This window comes from Amaranthus tricolor, chromosome 5 (genome assembly GCF_026212465.1).
Source record: "Amaranthus tricolor cultivar Red isolate AtriRed21 chromosome 5, ASM2621246v1, whole genome shotgun sequence".
In the NCBI taxonomy this organism is placed as follows: Eukaryota; Viridiplantae; Streptophyta; class Magnoliopsida; order Caryophyllales; family Amaranthaceae; genus Amaranthus; species Amaranthus tricolor.
The window spans coordinates 16,130,785-16,150,457 of NC_080051.1; the positions used below are offsets into that span (position 1 = coordinate 16,130,785).

At 31.5% G+C, this 19,673-nt stretch overlaps 1 protein-coding gene across 1 annotated transcript; it reads left to right on the top strand.

Moving 5' to 3' along the window:
• Positions 1-6,881: 6,881 nt before the first annotated feature.
• Positions 6,882-18,357, top strand: LOC130814084 (transcription initiation factor IIA large subunit-like). The gene is made up of 11 exons (XM_057680084.1): positions 6,882-7,331; positions 7,549-7,719; positions 9,964-10,122; positions 10,379-10,436; positions 10,541-10,596; positions 10,785-10,898; positions 15,554-15,679; positions 16,971-17,031; positions 17,121-17,284; positions 17,385-17,468; positions 17,884-18,357. The coding sequence occupies exons 1-11, from the start codon at positions 7,209-7,211 to the stop codon at positions 17,905-17,907; spliced, it is 1,140 nt and encodes a 379-aa protein (XP_057536067.1). The 5' UTR covers positions 6,882-7,208; the 3' UTR covers positions 17,908-18,357.
• Positions 18,358-19,673: the final 1,316 nt, after the last annotated feature.

The following is a 19,673-nucleotide window of genomic DNA, read 5'->3' on the forward strand; positions in this document are numbered from 1 at the left end:
GTTCCAGTTCATCGACCGTTGACTTTGATAACGCTTTCAATTCAGGTATTTCAAGTGTCTCTTGCACTTCCTCGTTTCATTACCGAAACAATAATTAAACAAATGATCTCAAAGTATATTATTTTAATCTATTGATATGGTATAGAACATTACTTCTTCTGCACATAACCCAACCAATAATACCTTACTAAATCCTACAGTTTTTGAAGAATTGAGTTTTGTTGCATGTATTAACCCTTAGAAGAGTTGGAATTTAGTGTTTTAGATGTTCCATATATGTGGCTTGGATGACAAGTTTGATCAAATCTTTCATACTCCATATTATTTAATTTTTAAGAGTCAAAGAGAGAAGTTCTTAGGGAAACATTCAAGCTTAATTCTGATTGCTTAGTTTTTAAGCTATAACGCAAACTTCGTACTTCTCTTTATCTAATTTATAGTCTAATCTAATAGTAGGATTTAGTAATCTTTGATAATTTGAATGTTCTCGTCATTTAGTAATCTTTGATAATTTGAATGTTCTCATCATTTAGTGTTTACTGTGTAATATTTTAGGTTTAAGTTTCATATTGAAGAACATTAAAGAAGTTTATGTGGTTTTACTTCGAAGAACTCAAGCATTTGAAGAAAGATTTGTTCTAGTTCATGTTCATCTATCTATTTTATATTAGTAGTCTCTAATTCTATCTATTTTTATTACACAGTTTCATATTTGAAAGATGGCTCTTAAAAATCCAGCTCAAATTTTATTTATGTTAATTAAAAAAAACTGATGCACACATGTCAAGTGTAATGTGAAAAATCACATAATATATTTAGGGTTATAACAACATTTATTTGGGGTTATAACATAATATATTTGGTGATATACCAGTATATATTTGGGAGTTATAACATAATTTATTTGGGGTTAAAACATAACATATTTGAAGTTATAACAATATATATATATATATATATATATATATATATATATATATATATATATATATATATATATATATATATTGTTATAAATTCAAATATATTATGTTATAACCCCTAAATGTATGCTAGTATAACACCAAATATCTTATGTTATAATCCCAAAATTAAATGTTGTTATAATCCTAAATATACTATTTGATTTTTTACATTCCACTTCACACGCGTGTGTCAGTTTTTTCTAAATTAACATAAATTATATTTGGGTTGGACTTTTAAGAGCTGTCTTAAAAGACGGTTTCACAACTGTTTTTATTAAATTTTATGTCCAAATGTTGTGGTGTCGTAACATTATGTTCATAATAAAGTGTTCTACATCTTTTTTTATTTAAATATAAAATTCATTTGTTAGTTGTTTTTATTTTAGTTTATTTAATATTGATTTTACATTTAGGTGAAACAATCATGCTAAGCATCAATTTGTCCATTTCCATGTTGAAGTATGTGTTTAGTTCTCTTACTATGTTTAGGGGCTTAATAATTTATAAAACATATTCAGTTTGTGATTTATTTTAATTTGGACTTGGAATGAAATTTAGTGGTACATGGTAAAGTTTGAAACTCTCTTAAGAATCCCTAGTTAGAAGACTTAGAAGGGATGTGGAGTTGTCTTTAAAAGAGGCTTACACCTTTTACTTTTAACCCATTGTTAGTAATTTGTGATTATTGACCATAAGATGAATGGTTGCATTCTCGTTCCCTCAAAATTAATAATTGGCTTATGTGATATTACGTTTTGTGCAAAAATCGATTTTCAACTCAAGTATATATGTTATCATCTTAAATCATATTAAAAATTGATTATTTTACGGAATGGAGTTAGATTTTGAGAGTTTTTCCATTATCTTTCTTGCATTCTTATTTTTACAGGTTAATGATCGTTTAGGGACCAATCAATGAGGTTCACTTAGAAAATTAGTTTTATTAGTGGTTATATCTTAGTTTGAATTTTCACTTTCACTTGCTTAATTTATAATGATCTAGATTTTGGTTTAAAAATTCTCTAAGTTGTCAGACTTGTTTAGTGGTTAAACTTTTATTAAGTTATTTACAGTTATCTAACCTTACGTTATTTCTCAACAATAAATGTGGCGATAAGGCTCCCACGAATAGGTTTTGGTTTAAGTTTTTCCTGTAAAATGTGTTTTTAAAATTGGATTTATGGGTGTAACATTTGAGAAATAAAGATGTTATACATTGTTATCGATAAAATAACATGATGAGATATTATACAGATGTTATTAAGTACTCAAAGGGGTTGTTGAATATTATTGTTCTTCTGGCTAGGGGGCATTGTTAAGCCACCACAGGGTTTTGACCTATAAAACTCAAATAGGACCGGCAATGTCATAGGTAGAGGTTTCTCTGGGATTAACTCTCTCAAAATGGATTCCTCATGGTTACTTGAAAGATAGAAGGGAATCGTTGTATTAGTGTAAAGCTGATGATTAAGTACTTGGAAATTTGTTAAGATCAACATTACATAAACTTAAACTTAGAGACAAAATGTTTGATACGACGAACTATTATGCCTTACTTTGATATTATACATTTATTTATGTATGTGACTCCGATGTGTACCTTATTTGTCCAGCTCTCTTATGATGAGGTCGTCTTCTATTTTTGGTGATGTTTATCACGTGAGCTTTGCAATGGATGTGTGAGGATTCATAAATTTAAAAGATAACTTATTTAGCAAATACAAAACATAAGTAAAATTACTTTTATTTTGTGTTATTGTTAAAAAGTATTACACTGTAGTGTTATCAGTATAAAAATGTTATATAATTAATGTTATTCATTTTAGGAAAATTCCATGTGGTAACCCTGAGGTTTTGAGTTTTCCATGTGGTAAACAAAACTTTTCGAAATTCCATGTTGTAACATTGAGGTTTACCAAATGCTTCTACGTGACCTTTTTACCCAAAAAAAATATTAGCAAACGTTAATTTCGAGCTTGGTACCTTGCTGTATGCCTATTTATGCGTTTTACCATATCAAATTGCTTCAATTTCATAAATTTCCCCCAAACATAAACCCTAACTCTACCATCTTTCATTTAAATCACATGTTCCCCCAAATTCAAACCCTAGTTTTTTTTCAATTTTTCATCTACTATCAAATTAGAATTCCATTATGCCTAAAATGAATTTTTTCCGAATGCAAATTTGCACAGAAATTCGAATGAATTTTCATCTATTCATTTTCGAATGCAAATACATCATGTCCACCAAAGTTTAAGAACTAATTACTAACTTTTCTTGTTCTAGAGCTTGATTTTATAGTCCTTGTAGATGGGTTTCATGGAATTCGAAATCAATTTTATGGATTTAGGGTTAGGGCTTTAAGGAAATTGGGGGAATTGTTAGGATGAGAGAGAGAATTTAGTTGGGGAAATGAAAATTCGTCGAATTGCATCTACTGGAATACCAAGCTAATGTTTGTTAACGTCTTTTTGGTAAAAAGGTCACGAAGAAAGCATTTGGTAAACCTCAGGGTTACCACGTGGATCTTTTATAAGTTTTGGTTACCACGTGGAAAACCCAAAACCTCAGGTTACCACGTGGAATTTTCCTTCATTTTAAAAGTATTATTAATATTAAAATTGCTACATATTAATGTCTTATCAATTTTTAAAATATTACATGTTACTGTTACAAAATTAAAGTCTTAGATTTTAGTGTTCCAATTAAAAAAGCATTACATTCTTGTGTTACTTAAAGATAAGGCATTACAAAAGTGTTGCATAATATTTTCAAAAAGTTAGATATTTCAAAGTGTTACTAATAAGTGTTGCATAAAGCCAATTTTGTTTTAATGTGTTATGTTGGACTCTATTAAGATGTTGTCGCTCTCGAGCTGTAATGAACAAACTTCAAGTTCCATTGCTCATTACTTCTTTACTTTTGTTGTTAATTTAAAAGTCCTATTAACAAAACTTGATTGTCGTACACGTTAAGTTAATTAATGATACTATTTAAGTCCACTATTTGAAGTAATATGTCACTGCCTAGATCTTGTTATATAATAGTATTTGATTCTGTTTTGTTGAATATATAGGCCTATTCAAGATCTTCTTAAAATCTTCTTATGGCTATAATTATCATTAACACATAATAATAATAATAATAATAATAATAATAATAATAATAATAATAATAACATTTGTATATGAGAAATGTGTTTAGAGTTGTGTTTAGTATGTTTTTGATAAGGAAATATATGGTGTGACACGAACTTGTTGTTGTATTAAGAATGTTATTTTCCAACTATCCCAAGTGTAAATAGAGGAGAGGCAATATACACTCACTACTTGAGGTGTGGAGGAAATACCACTCTTGCACAAGTGAATAGAAAAAGAGATATAATAGAATAAGAGTTGTGTATTTGCAAATGAATAAAACATCATCTATTTATATGGGTTTTATAACCAACTCTTTTTCAACCATCATAAAGCATGGGCAAAGAATATAAATGTATTTTATTAAGATTAATTCAAACCATGAATGAAAAAATAGTTGTTGGAGAAAGCTTTAAATGACTATTTATCCAACAAGTTTTGTTCAAACCATTCCATTTTCCCTTTTAGTAGCATAAGTCGGACTACTTAAAGCTTACAAGCCTATGGATGACTGTTAGAGCTCTGACAGCGGAAATGTGACTTCTACTAAATAATATGAAATCGAGAACTCACAAGAATTATAATATTTTAGGAGTCAACAAATAACCACTATGAAGGAAATAATAATTGTAAGAAAATAAACTTTTCTTAATCTTTTTGATGTGAATTGTGTTCAAAATATTTATTAAACAACATTACAACCTAAGCATTATATAATAATGTAAGCCCTAAATTAGGAATGCTAAATAAGGAATGTTCTTTAAGAAAACAATGACGTACATTGTTTACTCTCGTACAATTCCTCTTACTATGATGATTAATGCTTCCCCTCAAATTAGGGAGAATTAATCTCAGAACCAATAACACTTATTTCTACAATGACCTCTTCAACTACATAAGTCAAACTCATTAGGTATCAATACTACAAGAATTTCCTTTTTAGCAATATCAGTCAAACTCCTTAGGGCTCTTTAGCCTAAAGATGTCCTCAACAGCAACATAGGTCAAACTCATTGGGGCACACTAGCCTAAGGATGATGTCCTCTTTAGAAACATATATAAAAATCCTTAAAGTTCATTCACCATATGATGTCCAACGTTGGAGCATTAGTCAGAATCCTAGGGTCTCACTAGCTTAAGGACGAACTATTAACAAAATAAGTCAGATATCTTGGGGCTCACAAGACTAAGGAATTCTTCTTCAGCAATATCAACTAGACTCCTTGAGGCTCACTAGCCTAAGAATGTCCTCTTTAACATCATCTATCATAATCTTTTGGGATTATTAACCTAAGATTGTCCTTTTAAGCAATATAAGACTGCTTTGGGCTTCTTAGCCCTAGATCACCAGTAGCAACAACATAAGTCGGATCCTACCAACATAAGTTGGACTTTGTCGGTTGAGCTTGAGAATAATACTATTTTTGATGCAATTTCTTAAAGTAAAATTGAAAGCATTGAAAATTTTGATATTTCGCACATAGCCACCTAACATTGATCATATTATCAATGTTATCCTCTGTGTGTAAGGCTAATATTTTGAGGGTCAAAAAGTCGAATAAACCATCAACTCAAAATTTCATACTCGAGCCCAGCCCATTTATAATTGAAAATAGGCTTTCTTTGCTATTGACGAGGCCGCTGACATCACCCTCTTATACTATTTTTAACAACATAAATACCCTAAAAAACAAATTTATAAAGCCAAGAAAACGTTTATGAATTGTCATTATCGAACACATCAACCATTTTTCTCTATCTAGATTTCCATAAATAAAAAGCCAAAAAGCTATAATTGTTTAGCAAAGAGAGGTTAATAACGAAATTAGTATTTTTACGGGAGAAAAGAATGACACTAAAGAAGATTGAAGGTTGAAATTTTTTTTCTTTTTATTCAAAACTTTAATTAAAAAAATTAACCTATTATTCAGAACACATATAAAAATACCAAATAAAAGAAAACGATCCTCGAATTTTAACCCAATATTTGTAATTCGTAAAGTACAACCCATTGATGTTGGAAGAAGCAAAATACAACCTAATGAAAATAATTTTCCTATCATTTATCAACCATTTATTTATATAATAAATAAAAAAGCAATTTCAATTTGTTTTACGCTTTATCACCTATGTATCAAATAATGTTTTTTTTATCAAATTCTTTGATTACTTTTTGTTACTGATAATGTTAATGGCACTATTATAATTTACCATTTTGTTTTCTTTTATTAAGTTTACAATTCCAATATTACTAAATATAAATTTGTCATGAACCTAGAAAAATGTGAGAGAAGCAAATTAGGAATGAAATGAGCGAATTGTAGATTTCATATTTGTATCTCAGACCTTGAATTTACTTATGTCTACATCTATGTTACCTATGTTTTGTTTATTGTTTTGACGTTGATTTCTTTTATATTTCTTTAGTCATGTAGTTAGTCTTGATTTATCTTATCTTACCTTATCATGTTTATTTATCTTGTCTTGTTCTTTGTTTTTTTTGTGGTTTTTCTTGAGTTGATAAACTATTTGATTTAATTCTTCTTTATAGATATGATTTATCGTTTTATTTATTAGAGATCTTAATTATAATTTACATGACCAAAATATAGTGATGTTTAAACATAAAATCTTGGTAAAACAACCTTTACTCATTTCTTCGAATACTTTTTCTATGGAAACTATATTACTACAACTCTTATCGCGTTCCCATTCTTTCAAAGACTCATGTCCACTTAAAAATCTTCGCGATAAATATATAAAGGTATCTCAAAAAAAAAAAAAAATCACAGCAGATTTTGACACGTGGACCCATAGCATTATAAACGGATGCAAACCTATTTATATTCCAATCTTTAATCTTCCTTTTTTGTTCCGCTTCCCCCACCACTACTCTTCTCTTGTCTTTCTCTCTCCACCGCCATTTCCGCCGCCTTATTTCTCCTTTCTCTCTCCTCTATCATCTTGAATCGGAATTGACGAATCCAGCTCGCTGATTTTCCGTTACACCCGAGTTCCTCACAGAAATCGTTCCGGTTTGTTTAACTCGATCGGAGAAGGAACGAATTTTGGAGATTTAATAATTGTTTTTAAGCTGGTGAAAATGACGACGTCTACCACGAGCGCGGTTTACATCACTGTTATTGAAGACGTCATCGAGAAAGTTCGTGAAGAGTTTATGAGTGATGGAGGTCCTGGTGAAAAAGCTCTTCAAGAACTCCAAGCAGTGAGTGTTTCTAATTTTTCATTAATCAATTTCTAAAATTCCGATCGTTTTTAATTTTTATGGCGTGATTGTGCTTTTATAATGTTTAATTAGGGTTTGCGGTTGTGATTTAGGTTGATTTGGAGTGAGATTGGTTGTCAAGTGTTCTGATCTGATTGATTCTAGGGTTTGTGATTTGCGGATTTGTTTTCGTAAAATTTATGTGTATTTTTTGTAGCTGTGGGAGTTGAAGATGATGCAAGCCGGTGCGGTGTTACAGCCTAGTGAAAGGCCGGCTGTGCCGAAGACTGTGCCAGGGGCGGCAATTACTCCGGTTCATGATTTGAATGTGCCTTACGAAGGTACTGAAGAGTTTGAGACTCCTACTGCGGAGATGCTTTTTCCTCCGGTGAGTAATTTGGGCCGTCTTTTAATGTGAATTCGATTATTTTAATCGTGCTCGTGTTTCTTTAAGATTTTGAAGTTGAAAATCTTGATTTGGCAGAAAGGTATCTAAAATTAATTTTGTGATCGAATGTAATAGTTTCTTCATAAGTGTATGGAGTTGCTACTTTTGTTGAAAAATCCACCTATCTGTTCAAGAATTGGATTGTGAACTTGTGTCTCATTTATGACCTTGTTGAGTCTCATTACTCTCATAAATCATAATAGTAGTATTAAAGATGCTTCAATCCATATTTGGTTGTTGATTTTAAAGGGTGAGGAATTATGATAAAACTACAATGTATTTAGCTTGAAAATTTTACTTAATAAAGTTCATGATCATGGTTGCTTTTTGGTGGTGATGAAAAATTACGATGGAAAAAAATATGTTTGAAAACTATAGCTCTAATACCACGAGAATTATAACACAAATTTCATCAAAACTAACATTTTAACTTATTCCCTTATCAAATTGAATACAAATAACCAAACGGGGCATTATATGTTATTGTCTACATAAATTAAGCGTAAAGGACCGGAAAAAAATGGGAGAAGATAAGTTGCTAGTGAAGTTTCAATCATAAGCAAGAAATATATAGAAGGAAATAACTGTAAGATCGCTTATAATAGTGAATGAGTAGTTTTCTACAGAAAGGAATACGGATTTTTAAAAGTATTGATGCCATGTTTGGGTATGATGATTTCATTTTGAAATTTGTAATTGACTCAAATTTATTGTTTGGCAAATCAAAAATTTACAAATTTGGATTTGGATCAAATTCCACCATTGTTATTTTTAAAGTAGTTGAAATTGAGAATTTGAAAATGACTATTCAAACCTTGTCGTTCTCAAATTTTTCATTTATGATTTCATAATTGAAATTCATAATTTGAAATGAAATACTTGTTCTCAAATACTACATGATATAAATGAAGTGTGAAAATTTGTAAAAGGAAATGAAGTGAGGCTGATACAATGATGAGTGAGCAAGCATCTAAAATATGTACTAGATTTTAAGAATCAATACTTTTAAGTATTTGTAGCTAGTTGCGTTTATAAAGCAAGGGATATTCTAGAATGAAAAAACTTTAGACTACTAATACAATTCATTTAATGAATGATCAAGCTTTTGAAACATTATGCCAAATTTTTTAGGAATTCATTGTTATAAATTATACTAGGGGAATGTCAATTACCAAGCAAGATAAATATAATAGAAACAATTTCAAGATCACTACTATATGATGAACATCTTCCCAAGAAAACCATCCAAGATACTTTGAAAGAGTTAATATTTTGTACAAAGGGTTATTGTTAGGCTTAGATTATTACATTACATTATATTATTCCAATGCTATTAAGTGGCTCGCACATGGATGGGGTTGAGGGGTTGGATGTATGCAACCTTACTTCGGTTAGTGATAATAGTATCAAAAAATTGATGTTATATGAATATGATTGTAGTGAGCATAAACCGGGAGTTTGGAACATTTCTCTAATAGTGTACGTATTTGATTTTTCATATTTAATTGAGCTTCATATGTAAAGTAAAAACAATGTCGTTGAGAATTATTGATCTTTCTACTAGTCCATCTGTTCCTTTATGTTTGTCCATTTTGAATTTTTTTTTGAGCTTTTTGGTCAAAAGTGGAATAATAAAAAGGAACATGTGGAATGCAAGTATTTTTCCGAAAAATAACATTGGAGGAAATATATTTAATATATTTTTTGTTCTACAAAAGGTAACCTTTAATTTCAAAGACCGAATTGTTTTAACTTATTGTGATTACTCGCACCTTTAGCATCTCAATATCTTGTATTTAGCACATGTTTTAGCTAGTAATATCTTTGGCATTATTTCTTGGACTATCTAACAAATGAAGAACTACCACCCATTCACTATCTAAGCAGGCAAACAAAAATATTGGACAATGATGTTTAAACATTCACCAAACAATGATTTTTGATATTAATTTTGAAGTGTGATAAAAGCTAAATTTCTGCGTGATTTTTTTTAAACTGGTAAAATATGAAATTTTGTAGGTACCATTGTATGTTGGTTATTTGTTGGAAATTGTTATATTGGTTGAAATCTAATACATTGAGAGTACATTTGTGATTCTTTTTGCATAATGGGAAAGTTTCAAATTCATATCAGAATATGTTCCTTAAGAGATCAACTTTGATGTTGTGACTTTTCTGTTGTAGACGCCACTTCAAACTCCAATTCAGACTCCTTTGCCTGGAACAACAGATAGTTCAATGTATAATATTCCTACGGGACCTACAGATTATCCAACTCCAAATTCGAATGAAGGTGTCGGTACAGACATGAAGCCTGGAGCTGGAAGGCCTAGTCCATACATGGTATTTCAAGCCTTTTTAGCTATCTATTTGTTTATATAGCTCTTAATTTGGTTACTTTTATAGTTATAATAATATAATAGTAATAATTTATTCCATTTAAGATTTACCTCTTATCTAATTGGAAAAGACCATAGTTATCTAAATATGAGGGTTGAGGCTGGTAGCTTGTCGGCTTTCAAGTGTTTGTATTGTAGTTATTGTTTGTTTCCATAGGTGGGTGGTTATGAAAACTTTTTTGATCTGAATGGTCTTGCAGCCAGCTCCGTCACCTTGGATGAATCAGAGACCAGCAATTGGTGTGGATGTTAATGTCGGTAAGTAATATACATATATCTACTTAGTTAATTTGCTTTCTTTCTCTTCCCTGTATATTTCTTTTCTTTTGCTTGTGAATAATAGTATTGTTCATGTTTTGTAGCTTATGTGGAAGGTCGTGAAGAGGTGGATAGAGGAACCTTACAACCAGCAACTCAGGTGAATCCTAATCATTCCTTTTAGTTTTTTTGGGGAGGGTGTTTTAGCATATATGTTTTCAGATGATCTGTTTTGTCATTATATTTTAAATATGATACATTTGAATTACTTTTGCATTATTTTGTAGAGTTTCTTGTCAATAGACCCATTTTACTTTTAGTTGTCTAATTTTTGAGATCTATATGCAGGATTTCTTTACTGGCCCTACTGGAAAGAGGAAACGTGATGAGTTTCCACCACACTTTTCGGGAGGTGGATATATACCTCAGCAAGATGGATCTAGTGATATATTTGAACTAGAGGTAGAGCTCATATCCCCTTGTGAGTCTTAGTTATGAGTAGACCTGGAAAAATTTGATCCGACCCGAAAATGAACATGGGACCCGACCTGACAAAACCCGAACCCGACCGACCCGGAAGTGACTTAATCCGAAACATGACCGACCCGATAATTACCCGACCGAAAATGACCCGACCGGAAACCGACCCGTTTTGACCGATTTAATATCAATTTTTAGAGTAATTTCAATGTTAGAATTCATTTCAAATAAAATTTTAGTTTTCAAAGTATCTCAACATATTGAGTATATCACTTGAACCCTAAAACTCATCAATAGATCTCAAAAAACACGTATTTAACGTCTTTTTAGCCATCGTAATTATTTTTCTTTAAAAACAGGACGTTATAATCATCTTAATTGAATACATGTATCTTGTTAAATCAGTCAAATGAGTTTTTAATTCTTCTACATTTCAGTAAGCAAATCAATATAATTTATACGAACGTTTCGCACGTTTGAATGAGCTTTTCAAAAAACGAATGTCGCTACCCTAAATTATAAAACGCGTATCTTATAAGACGAAATAAGTACTTAGTTAGTTGTATATCTTTCCAACATGAAAATTGTGAAGATAATTTTAACGTCATTTTTATCTAATGTTACAATTATAATAAACAAAATAACTTTTATAAAGCGCGTATCTTACAAGTCTTTCAAAATAAGTATTAATTCCCCTATTTTTCTTGCACTTAAATGAACCTGACATACCAACTATTTTTTGAAAATCGTACATGTAATTTCTCTAATGATTTTTTTTAGACATTTTAATGATTTTTTTTTATGTTGAATTAGTCGATTAGATATTCTAATGTTTTATGGTAACCCGTTGGGTCAATCCGAACCTACCCGAAACCCAGAGTGATCCGACCTGAAACTGACCCGACCCGAAAATAACCCGACCCGAAAATGACCCGACCGAAATTGATCCGACCCAAAACCCGACCGATCGACCGTTTTCCCAGGTCTAGTTGTGAGTATGCGATAAAGAATTCTACAAGTGGCTTTTTTACAAGCCTTACATGCATGACACATCATTGTCTTTCAGCTTGTGTGTTTTTTAAGATACATGTAGTCCAATTTACTAGATCTTTTTTCTTGGAGTTATGAGAGAAGAAATATTAAATCTGTTATGTGCTATGCTCTAGCTACTAAAAGGGTTGTATTTTATAGTACAATTATTATCTTTCTAGTTGTAAGGGTTTTGACTAAATTGTAAAACGCAGGCCATAGGATTAGTATTTGCTACTTAGTAATATAAAATCTTGATGATGTATAAGGCATGACCATGACAAGAAATGATTAGGTTTTCTACCTCCTCTTTAGTGAAGAAACTTCTTGAGTGAATTGCTAAGTGATTTTTAGTAAAACTTGTTTCATCTTGAGTTGTGAACTACAACTTGGGTTAGATGTCCAAATCTAAATTCCATTTGGCTTGGCTGATATACCATTATTTAAAGGGCTAAGTTGATGAGCTATGTATGGGAAATGTATGATGTTACAAGACTGAACTGTCTGGGGAAGGAGTGTGATTTAGGTAAATATTTAGACTTTTGAGCATTGAACACGTCCTTGGTTGAACACAAGGGTGGATTTATGTTAATTTGATATAGCTTTTGACTTTATATGTGAATAAGAGATAACTAGTTGCTAATCAATTATGCCTATTGTCTCAAAGTTATTTTGCAAGCCTTGTGAAAGTTCTTCTCTGCATTTTTTTTCTAAAAAAAATAGTTTATCTGTTCTATGATGGAGGAGGTATTTATTTGTGATTTTTTCAACCATGGCTCCTTCCCCTTTTCCCCTATTCGTGTCCTTTGCATATAACTTCATTTTGTAAATATAAATGAAACAAACTTCTCATGTTTTTAAAACAAGGATTTTAGACTTTAAAACTTTACAAATAGGATTTTAGTATATATGTAAATGAATTATTCGCTTTTTAGTGCAAGTGTGTAACCATGTCTAGATCCTAAGCATGGATGCTTGGATAATTATATCCCTAAATAAACTACTACGATGCCAATCCAAATTTCCTAATGGCGACAATAACATTTTGTTTGGGCTTTCTTACTTCACATTAGTGTTTTTTAACAGCGGCCTTACCATCTCATTTGTCTTGTCTCTCTTATCCAATCTGGTTGAGTAGCAACACCATAGAGTAGGATGTTAAATGCTATAAGGGTACCGAAACAACTTTCTTGGTCAACGAATATGGTTTTGCGGTTATCCCGACCTATATTATGGTTGCGATATCCTAAAAAATCTTTACAATTCGGTTGCAATATGGTGAATAGGCCTATATTTTACAATATGAGGTTAGCATGAAGCATAAATATGGTGGCAAGTTAGGAAAATTTTGTGACGACAAGACTTGATTGCTTATTAGTTATCCTTTGTATTGTGATGTTAATGTGGTTGTGTATCATTAATAGTCAAGTACATGCTTTGTGGTTGTCTACCAAATATAACTGGTTGTTTAAGCAAGGGAAAAAGTTGTCTGGTTATTTGGCATCTCTAGGAATATGGATATTTTGACTCCAACGATAATGGAATTTTTGAAGGTGCTGGCTTTTTGAATGCGAAGTACACAATTTTGCTAAAAAGCTCCAAAATCAATTTTAAATCATAAAAATTAAACAACTTGAAATTCACATTATAATAAAATATAAGTAAAATAAGCACTATAGCACATAACACCATACGATAAGTCGATACGAGAAATGGAAACGGAAACAAGAAGCGTTAAATTAGAGTTTTGGAAACGTAGGAAACAAAATTTTGTCTATTTTAAAAAAATTAATGCAACATTATATTAGTAGAGCTAACAAATAACCCAAAAATCTTTATCAATACATTTTAAAAATTGGGCCTTAAATGTGTTTATGGATAGAAAAGAAAAATTCAAATAAATAAATATAAAATAATAAAATAGATACTTTAGTACTTTACTTTAGGAAATGAGTAGTTAAAAAGGACCTTGAAGTAAAAGTAGTAGTAAATAAAAAGAGAAAAAAGGCGTTTTAGTGATCTAGCATACTCGAGGTGCAGAGTCGCACAAAACTCCACAAAGGTGCGCCTTTGGAGTGCCTACTATATTGGGTTGCACCTAGATTCAAGAAGGCGTTTTAGTGATCGCCTCTAAGCGCCTCGTGTTTAGGCACGTCTCGGGCACACTTTTGAAAGCGCATTCTTAGGGACTCATAACAGAAAGTAGAATGTCGGATGTGAGGAGTTGCCTACTTAGTTTTAAGAGGCACGAGGCGCACAGAGGCGCAAAAGCTCTTTTTTCTTGAGGTGCACAATTTCCCTAAAAGGCTCCAAATTCAATTTTAAAAGATATTTAATAGTTAAAACAATATGAAATTCGTATTATTACAACATACAGTTAGATAAACACTACTTTATCATTATTCTTTTGATTAATTTGTAAACAAATTAGAGATTAAATGAACCATTGTAATAAAAGATTGGAGAAGAAGTATAAAAAGAAAAAAAGAAGAAACAAAAAAAAAATAATTATCCAAACATTATAAAATAAAATAAGAAGAAAAGAAAGAATCAGAAAGAGAGAGAAGCGATCGAAATTAGATTCAAAAAAGAAGATTAGAAATAAAATATAACGAAGAAGAAAAGGGAAGAAGAATGGCGGCACACTTGAAAGAGAAGAACATTGCTCCTTCTGCTATCTTCATCTACTTTGGCTAGGGCAAGAAGGTGCTTTTCTCTCTTTTAAATTCAAATAAACAACTATTTCTTTAAGGGTAATCTATTAAATCAAGCAAAGGTAAGTATTTTAGTACACAAAACTTAAAAAACAAAAAGCAAAAATAGAAGGTAACATACAGGATGCGCACGAGGCGCGCTATTCTCCCTCACTTCTTGTATTGCGCTGGGCCTTGAGTCTTTGAGGTGTTTTTCTGGTCACCTTGGTGCGTCTCACGCCTAGGCGCCCCTCAGGCGCTTTTTAAAACCAAGGTTGTGCAGTAGGGTGATCGAGTTTCTTTATCTATTCCTTATGCATTAGCTATTACGCTTGAAAGATTTTTATGGTAATTGTCAAGGAACTGCCTTAAAGTTTTTGTAGAAAATCCATGATGTTGTAGCTGGTAGATGTTCATGTTTGCTAATTGTTTTTTCTAAAGAATAAAGAAAGCTGGTTAGCACTTTCATTGTCCATACAACAGGTTGTTGTGGTTAAGTAGTTAGGTAATTTGCATAATGTCCTTACCTCTAACCATCGTTGTATAAGTGTTTTGATTAGTCAAATGTATACATGCTATAGTTTTGCACTTGTTCTGGAGCCAAGTATTAATAATTGAAAGTATCTGGAGGCTGGAGCTTCATTTGTTTAGGCAACATATTATTCCGATTTATATTGTTAGTATTTTTTTGTTTTTCGTCTTTGACCTAAATATTAGAGTTGGTTGCATTTTGTAAGTTGTATCACCAAGATTGCTATGTTTGTTCACTGGTCTTGTTTATTGACTACTATTACTTAGAATATGCTTATTTTTGTCATTTTATGTAGAAGATTTAACATTTATAAAGAAGCTAGTCTTTCTGAACATTGTGATTGAGAGTTCATGATAGAGTAAATATTCTGCAATTTGTATTAGATTATACAAAGCAATTCAACTGAAAGAGGTGGCGCATCTGCACTGCATAAAGGATGTTCTTCCAGAATTCCACAACTAGATGGACCAATTCCCGACCCTTATGATGATATTCTTTCCACACCCAATGTAAGATTTTCCCCTCCTAGTTGTTTGATTGCGAGTTTGTTCTTTTTATAGACCCCTCTTGTATTTTTAGTAATAAATTATGCTGGGCTAGATTTCCATTTGTTTTTGACCTCTCTTATTTTTGATGCTTGCATGACTTCTTTGTAGTGTAGCATCTTATCTTTTATGGATTTTTAACTTTTTTGCAAGATGTCTTGCACTCGCACCAGAACAATCTTGTCTTGCACACTTGGGTGGGTTTAATGAATTCGGTCATTGTACCAAATAACTTGGAGGCCACTTTGTCTCATACCACTTACTATTTAATGATATTGGTGCTACTCAGTGCATTGTTTAAAAGTTTTTCAATATATATGGAAATGATTATTGTGTACAAATGGATGAGATGTGCTGTATAATGCTTGATACAAGTTTTTATGAAGATTTTTTGCTTGACTTGATTTTTATAACCCTATTGTATTGACTGCTTGAGGGTGTATAAGCCAAACCAGATGTTTGTGATTGAATGAGTCCTACTTTATTTAAAATCAATAAGGTCTTATTCACAGAATGCTTACATTCTCACTGCTCTTTTAATGTGGTAGCTGTAGAATTTTGTTGTATTTGTTGTTTTCAAATCTCTTTTGATTGTTGAACTAGGCTACAGAGCATGCTATATGTGTATGTAGCTGTGATATTTATATCTTTTCAATCCTTAATAGTACAAAAGTTCTAGTTGAAATTGATATCTTTTTATACTAAAATATATTTTTTGCCAAGGTTAGATCTCTGGTCTGTCCTACTGATCTCATTTTCTATGACTCTTATCATTTGTATAGCAACTTTTTCCTTTGGTAATGAAGTTAATATTAATTGCTTTAAAGTAATAGTTGTGGTGATAATATAAGACTTCATTGCACAAATTTTTTGTTTTTAATGTCATGTAACCGAGAAGAATATTTAGTGGAGGACCTGAAAAGTTGACATTTGCTGAGGCAAATATTCTGTAGAGTGGAGACCTACGCTTTAGTCTAGCTTGTAATTGTGGCAAATATGATCTTTTTGTATTTTTACTTTTTCAGTGTTCCGTCCATTAGATGTTATTTGATAATTGGTATTATAATTTGATTTATGAAATACAAATATTACAAGACAATCAAAACCTTGGCCCTTCTTTTTTATTCCACTTGATTATCATTTTTGTGAAAATGAAGATTCATGCCAACATCTTATGGTGCAAGATTGTGTCTTTTTTTTTTTTAATATGGCTATTTGCTTCAGTAGCTTACCTCTACCTTTTTTTACCTTGAAGATATACAATTATCAAGGGGTTAATGAAGACTACAATGTTGTGAACACTCCAGCTCCTAGTGGTATGCTTTTTAAATTTCCCAGTGTACCCTTGAAGATGTTTATTTTGTGGTGTAAGGTCTGCTTCTTGTATTCACTGTGTTTGCTATAGACCTGCAAGCAGGAACTCCTGCTCCCCTTGTCCAGAATGATGTCGGAGATGAAAATGGTGACGATGAGCCACCTCTGAATGAAAATGATGATGAGGATTTGGATGACATTGACCAAGCAGAAGAGCTTAACACACAACATTTAGTTCTGGCTCAGTTCGACAAGGTATTTACTGCTTCAAAGTCATCATCATTTTGGTCATGCACCCTTATATTGTTCCAACATGTATTCATATATTCATCAAATCTATCGATGCATTTTTTAGGTGACCCGTACCAAGAGCCGATGGAAGTGCACCCTTAAAGATGGCATAATGCACATAAGCAACAAGGACATACTTTTCAACAAGGTCAGTTCATTTTGATACTGAATCGACTGTGATTGATGAGGGCTGTGCCTAGACCTTCCCCTAGACCAACTAGGACCATACCCAAAGTTGCATGACCAGATTATGACACAAAACATGATTGAATCAATATGGCTATCGTGTTCATTATGGTAAGCTAATTGTCTACATTCAAAAAATTGATAACCTAAAATTGTCTAAATAAAAAAAAAGAAGCTTACTGTCAGTATGACTGAAACGGATATACTGGGTATAATGATGATGATGACTGAAACGGAGGATTCATCACCTGATACGGCTTGGGTCAAACCTGGATTCAAATGATTTTTTTGCCACTTTTAATTGTGCCTTAGAATATTTGTGTTTTCTTTGTGTTTGAATATTTCTTCGTTTTACTTACCTGATGTTTTCATGGCAGGCCTCTGGAGAATTTGATTTTTAATTTTAAGAGGATGGAGCCTTTTGGGTGATTCAATGGCGCGCAAAAAGAAGTTATCTCGAGTAGCCATTTTGCATCTTATGTCTTGTTAGTTGTTATCGTAAGCTTAATCTTTGAGGGCTATGAACATAATCAATATATGTTGTTAGATGACTGGATTTATGTTGTTGGTCAGTTGTATATAAAGCCAGGGCCATCTGTGTTTAATTGTGGATGGCCAAGTCAGTTTATCTTTGTTTCTTAAATGGAATGTGATTCCATTAGTTATGCATACTTTGGACATTTGGACCATCTACTTGAGATTGCATTTTTTTTCCTGCTTTCTCTTACTCTGTCTCGTTCAATTATTAATATTGTGTAATAGATTAGTAATCTTTATTTATGTTTTACCTCAGAATGTGATGAGGTATTGTAACTCATTTTCGCATTTACACTATGTGGTTACAAATTTTCAAATGATACGGTCTAACAGCAAGAAATCTCTATTGGATTGGCCTTATATATGGTACAATCTTAAGATATTAACTTTTAACCTTAACGTGATTACTTATAATCTTAAAATGATCAATTATAATCTTAAAGTAGAGTCTAGAGTGATTCCTTACATTCCGAAAGTGATCAATCAATGAAATTAACCGATCATACGAGCACATCTTATGGTGAGGCGGTTTTATACAAGGTGTCTATAGTCTCATAATATGTATCAGATGGGCTATTTAAGCCATGTATGATGATTGTCTCTCGGCGACACCATCTTATACAACTTGTAGTATACAGTTAGCATATTTTTAGTTGATCCATTATGTGACAACTTCATTTGAACTAGTTCAAACTTCAAAGGTTTCCGACATCTCAACTGCGCATTGCTTCTTTGATCTTGTCGGAGGTCTATCTTTGCGGTTCTTTTGTCAATATATATTGTTAAAAAACAATTTACTTTTCACTTTACTCCATTTTCCTATGCATGATCTATAAACGATGCTACACATTAATTTTTTTAATAGAAATTTAAAAACAGACAAATTGCTACTTCGTTACTGATTTTAATTTTGTGTAACTTCTAATGCAGTTAGCAATGTACTATTTAAGGTAGTTTTTTTTTGAAAGACTATTTAATGTAATAATGTATTTTAATTTTTGTTTTAAGAAGTGAAAATAAAAAAAATATAACCAAATATCAATGATAACCAATACTTGTAAATTTGCTACTTTAAGCAATGACAATTTTTAAATATGAAATATTGCCGCCTGTTAAAATTTAGAGAAAATAGAGAGAAAGTAGAATGAAGTCAACCTTGCCAAACAATAAACTTTTGCCATAATCCAATGGTAGCAAATCTTTAAAAGTTTCCATAAAATAGCATTGTATTTTTGAAATTTCACAATTTAACGTATAACTAATATATTTTGGGCATTAATGTTACGACAACTTAAATTCCAAAAGTACAATATTATTTTGTGAAATTTTAAGGAAAAAAGGCTATTGTATTTTAATGAAAGAAGACAAGTGTAAAAACAACTTAACAGATAATCTAACGTTTTTTGGGCATTAATGTTACGACAGCTAAATTTTAAAAGTACAATACTATTTTGTAGAATTTTTTTAAGATTTGCTACCATTAGCATTTCGCAAAAATTCGTTGCTACCATGTAGAATATCTTAAAAAGAAAAATACAACAAAATGCAATAAAAAAGGAAAAAAAAACCACATCACTACTATCATTCCTGGCGACCACCCACTTTCGGCCACCACCACCTTCATCGACCC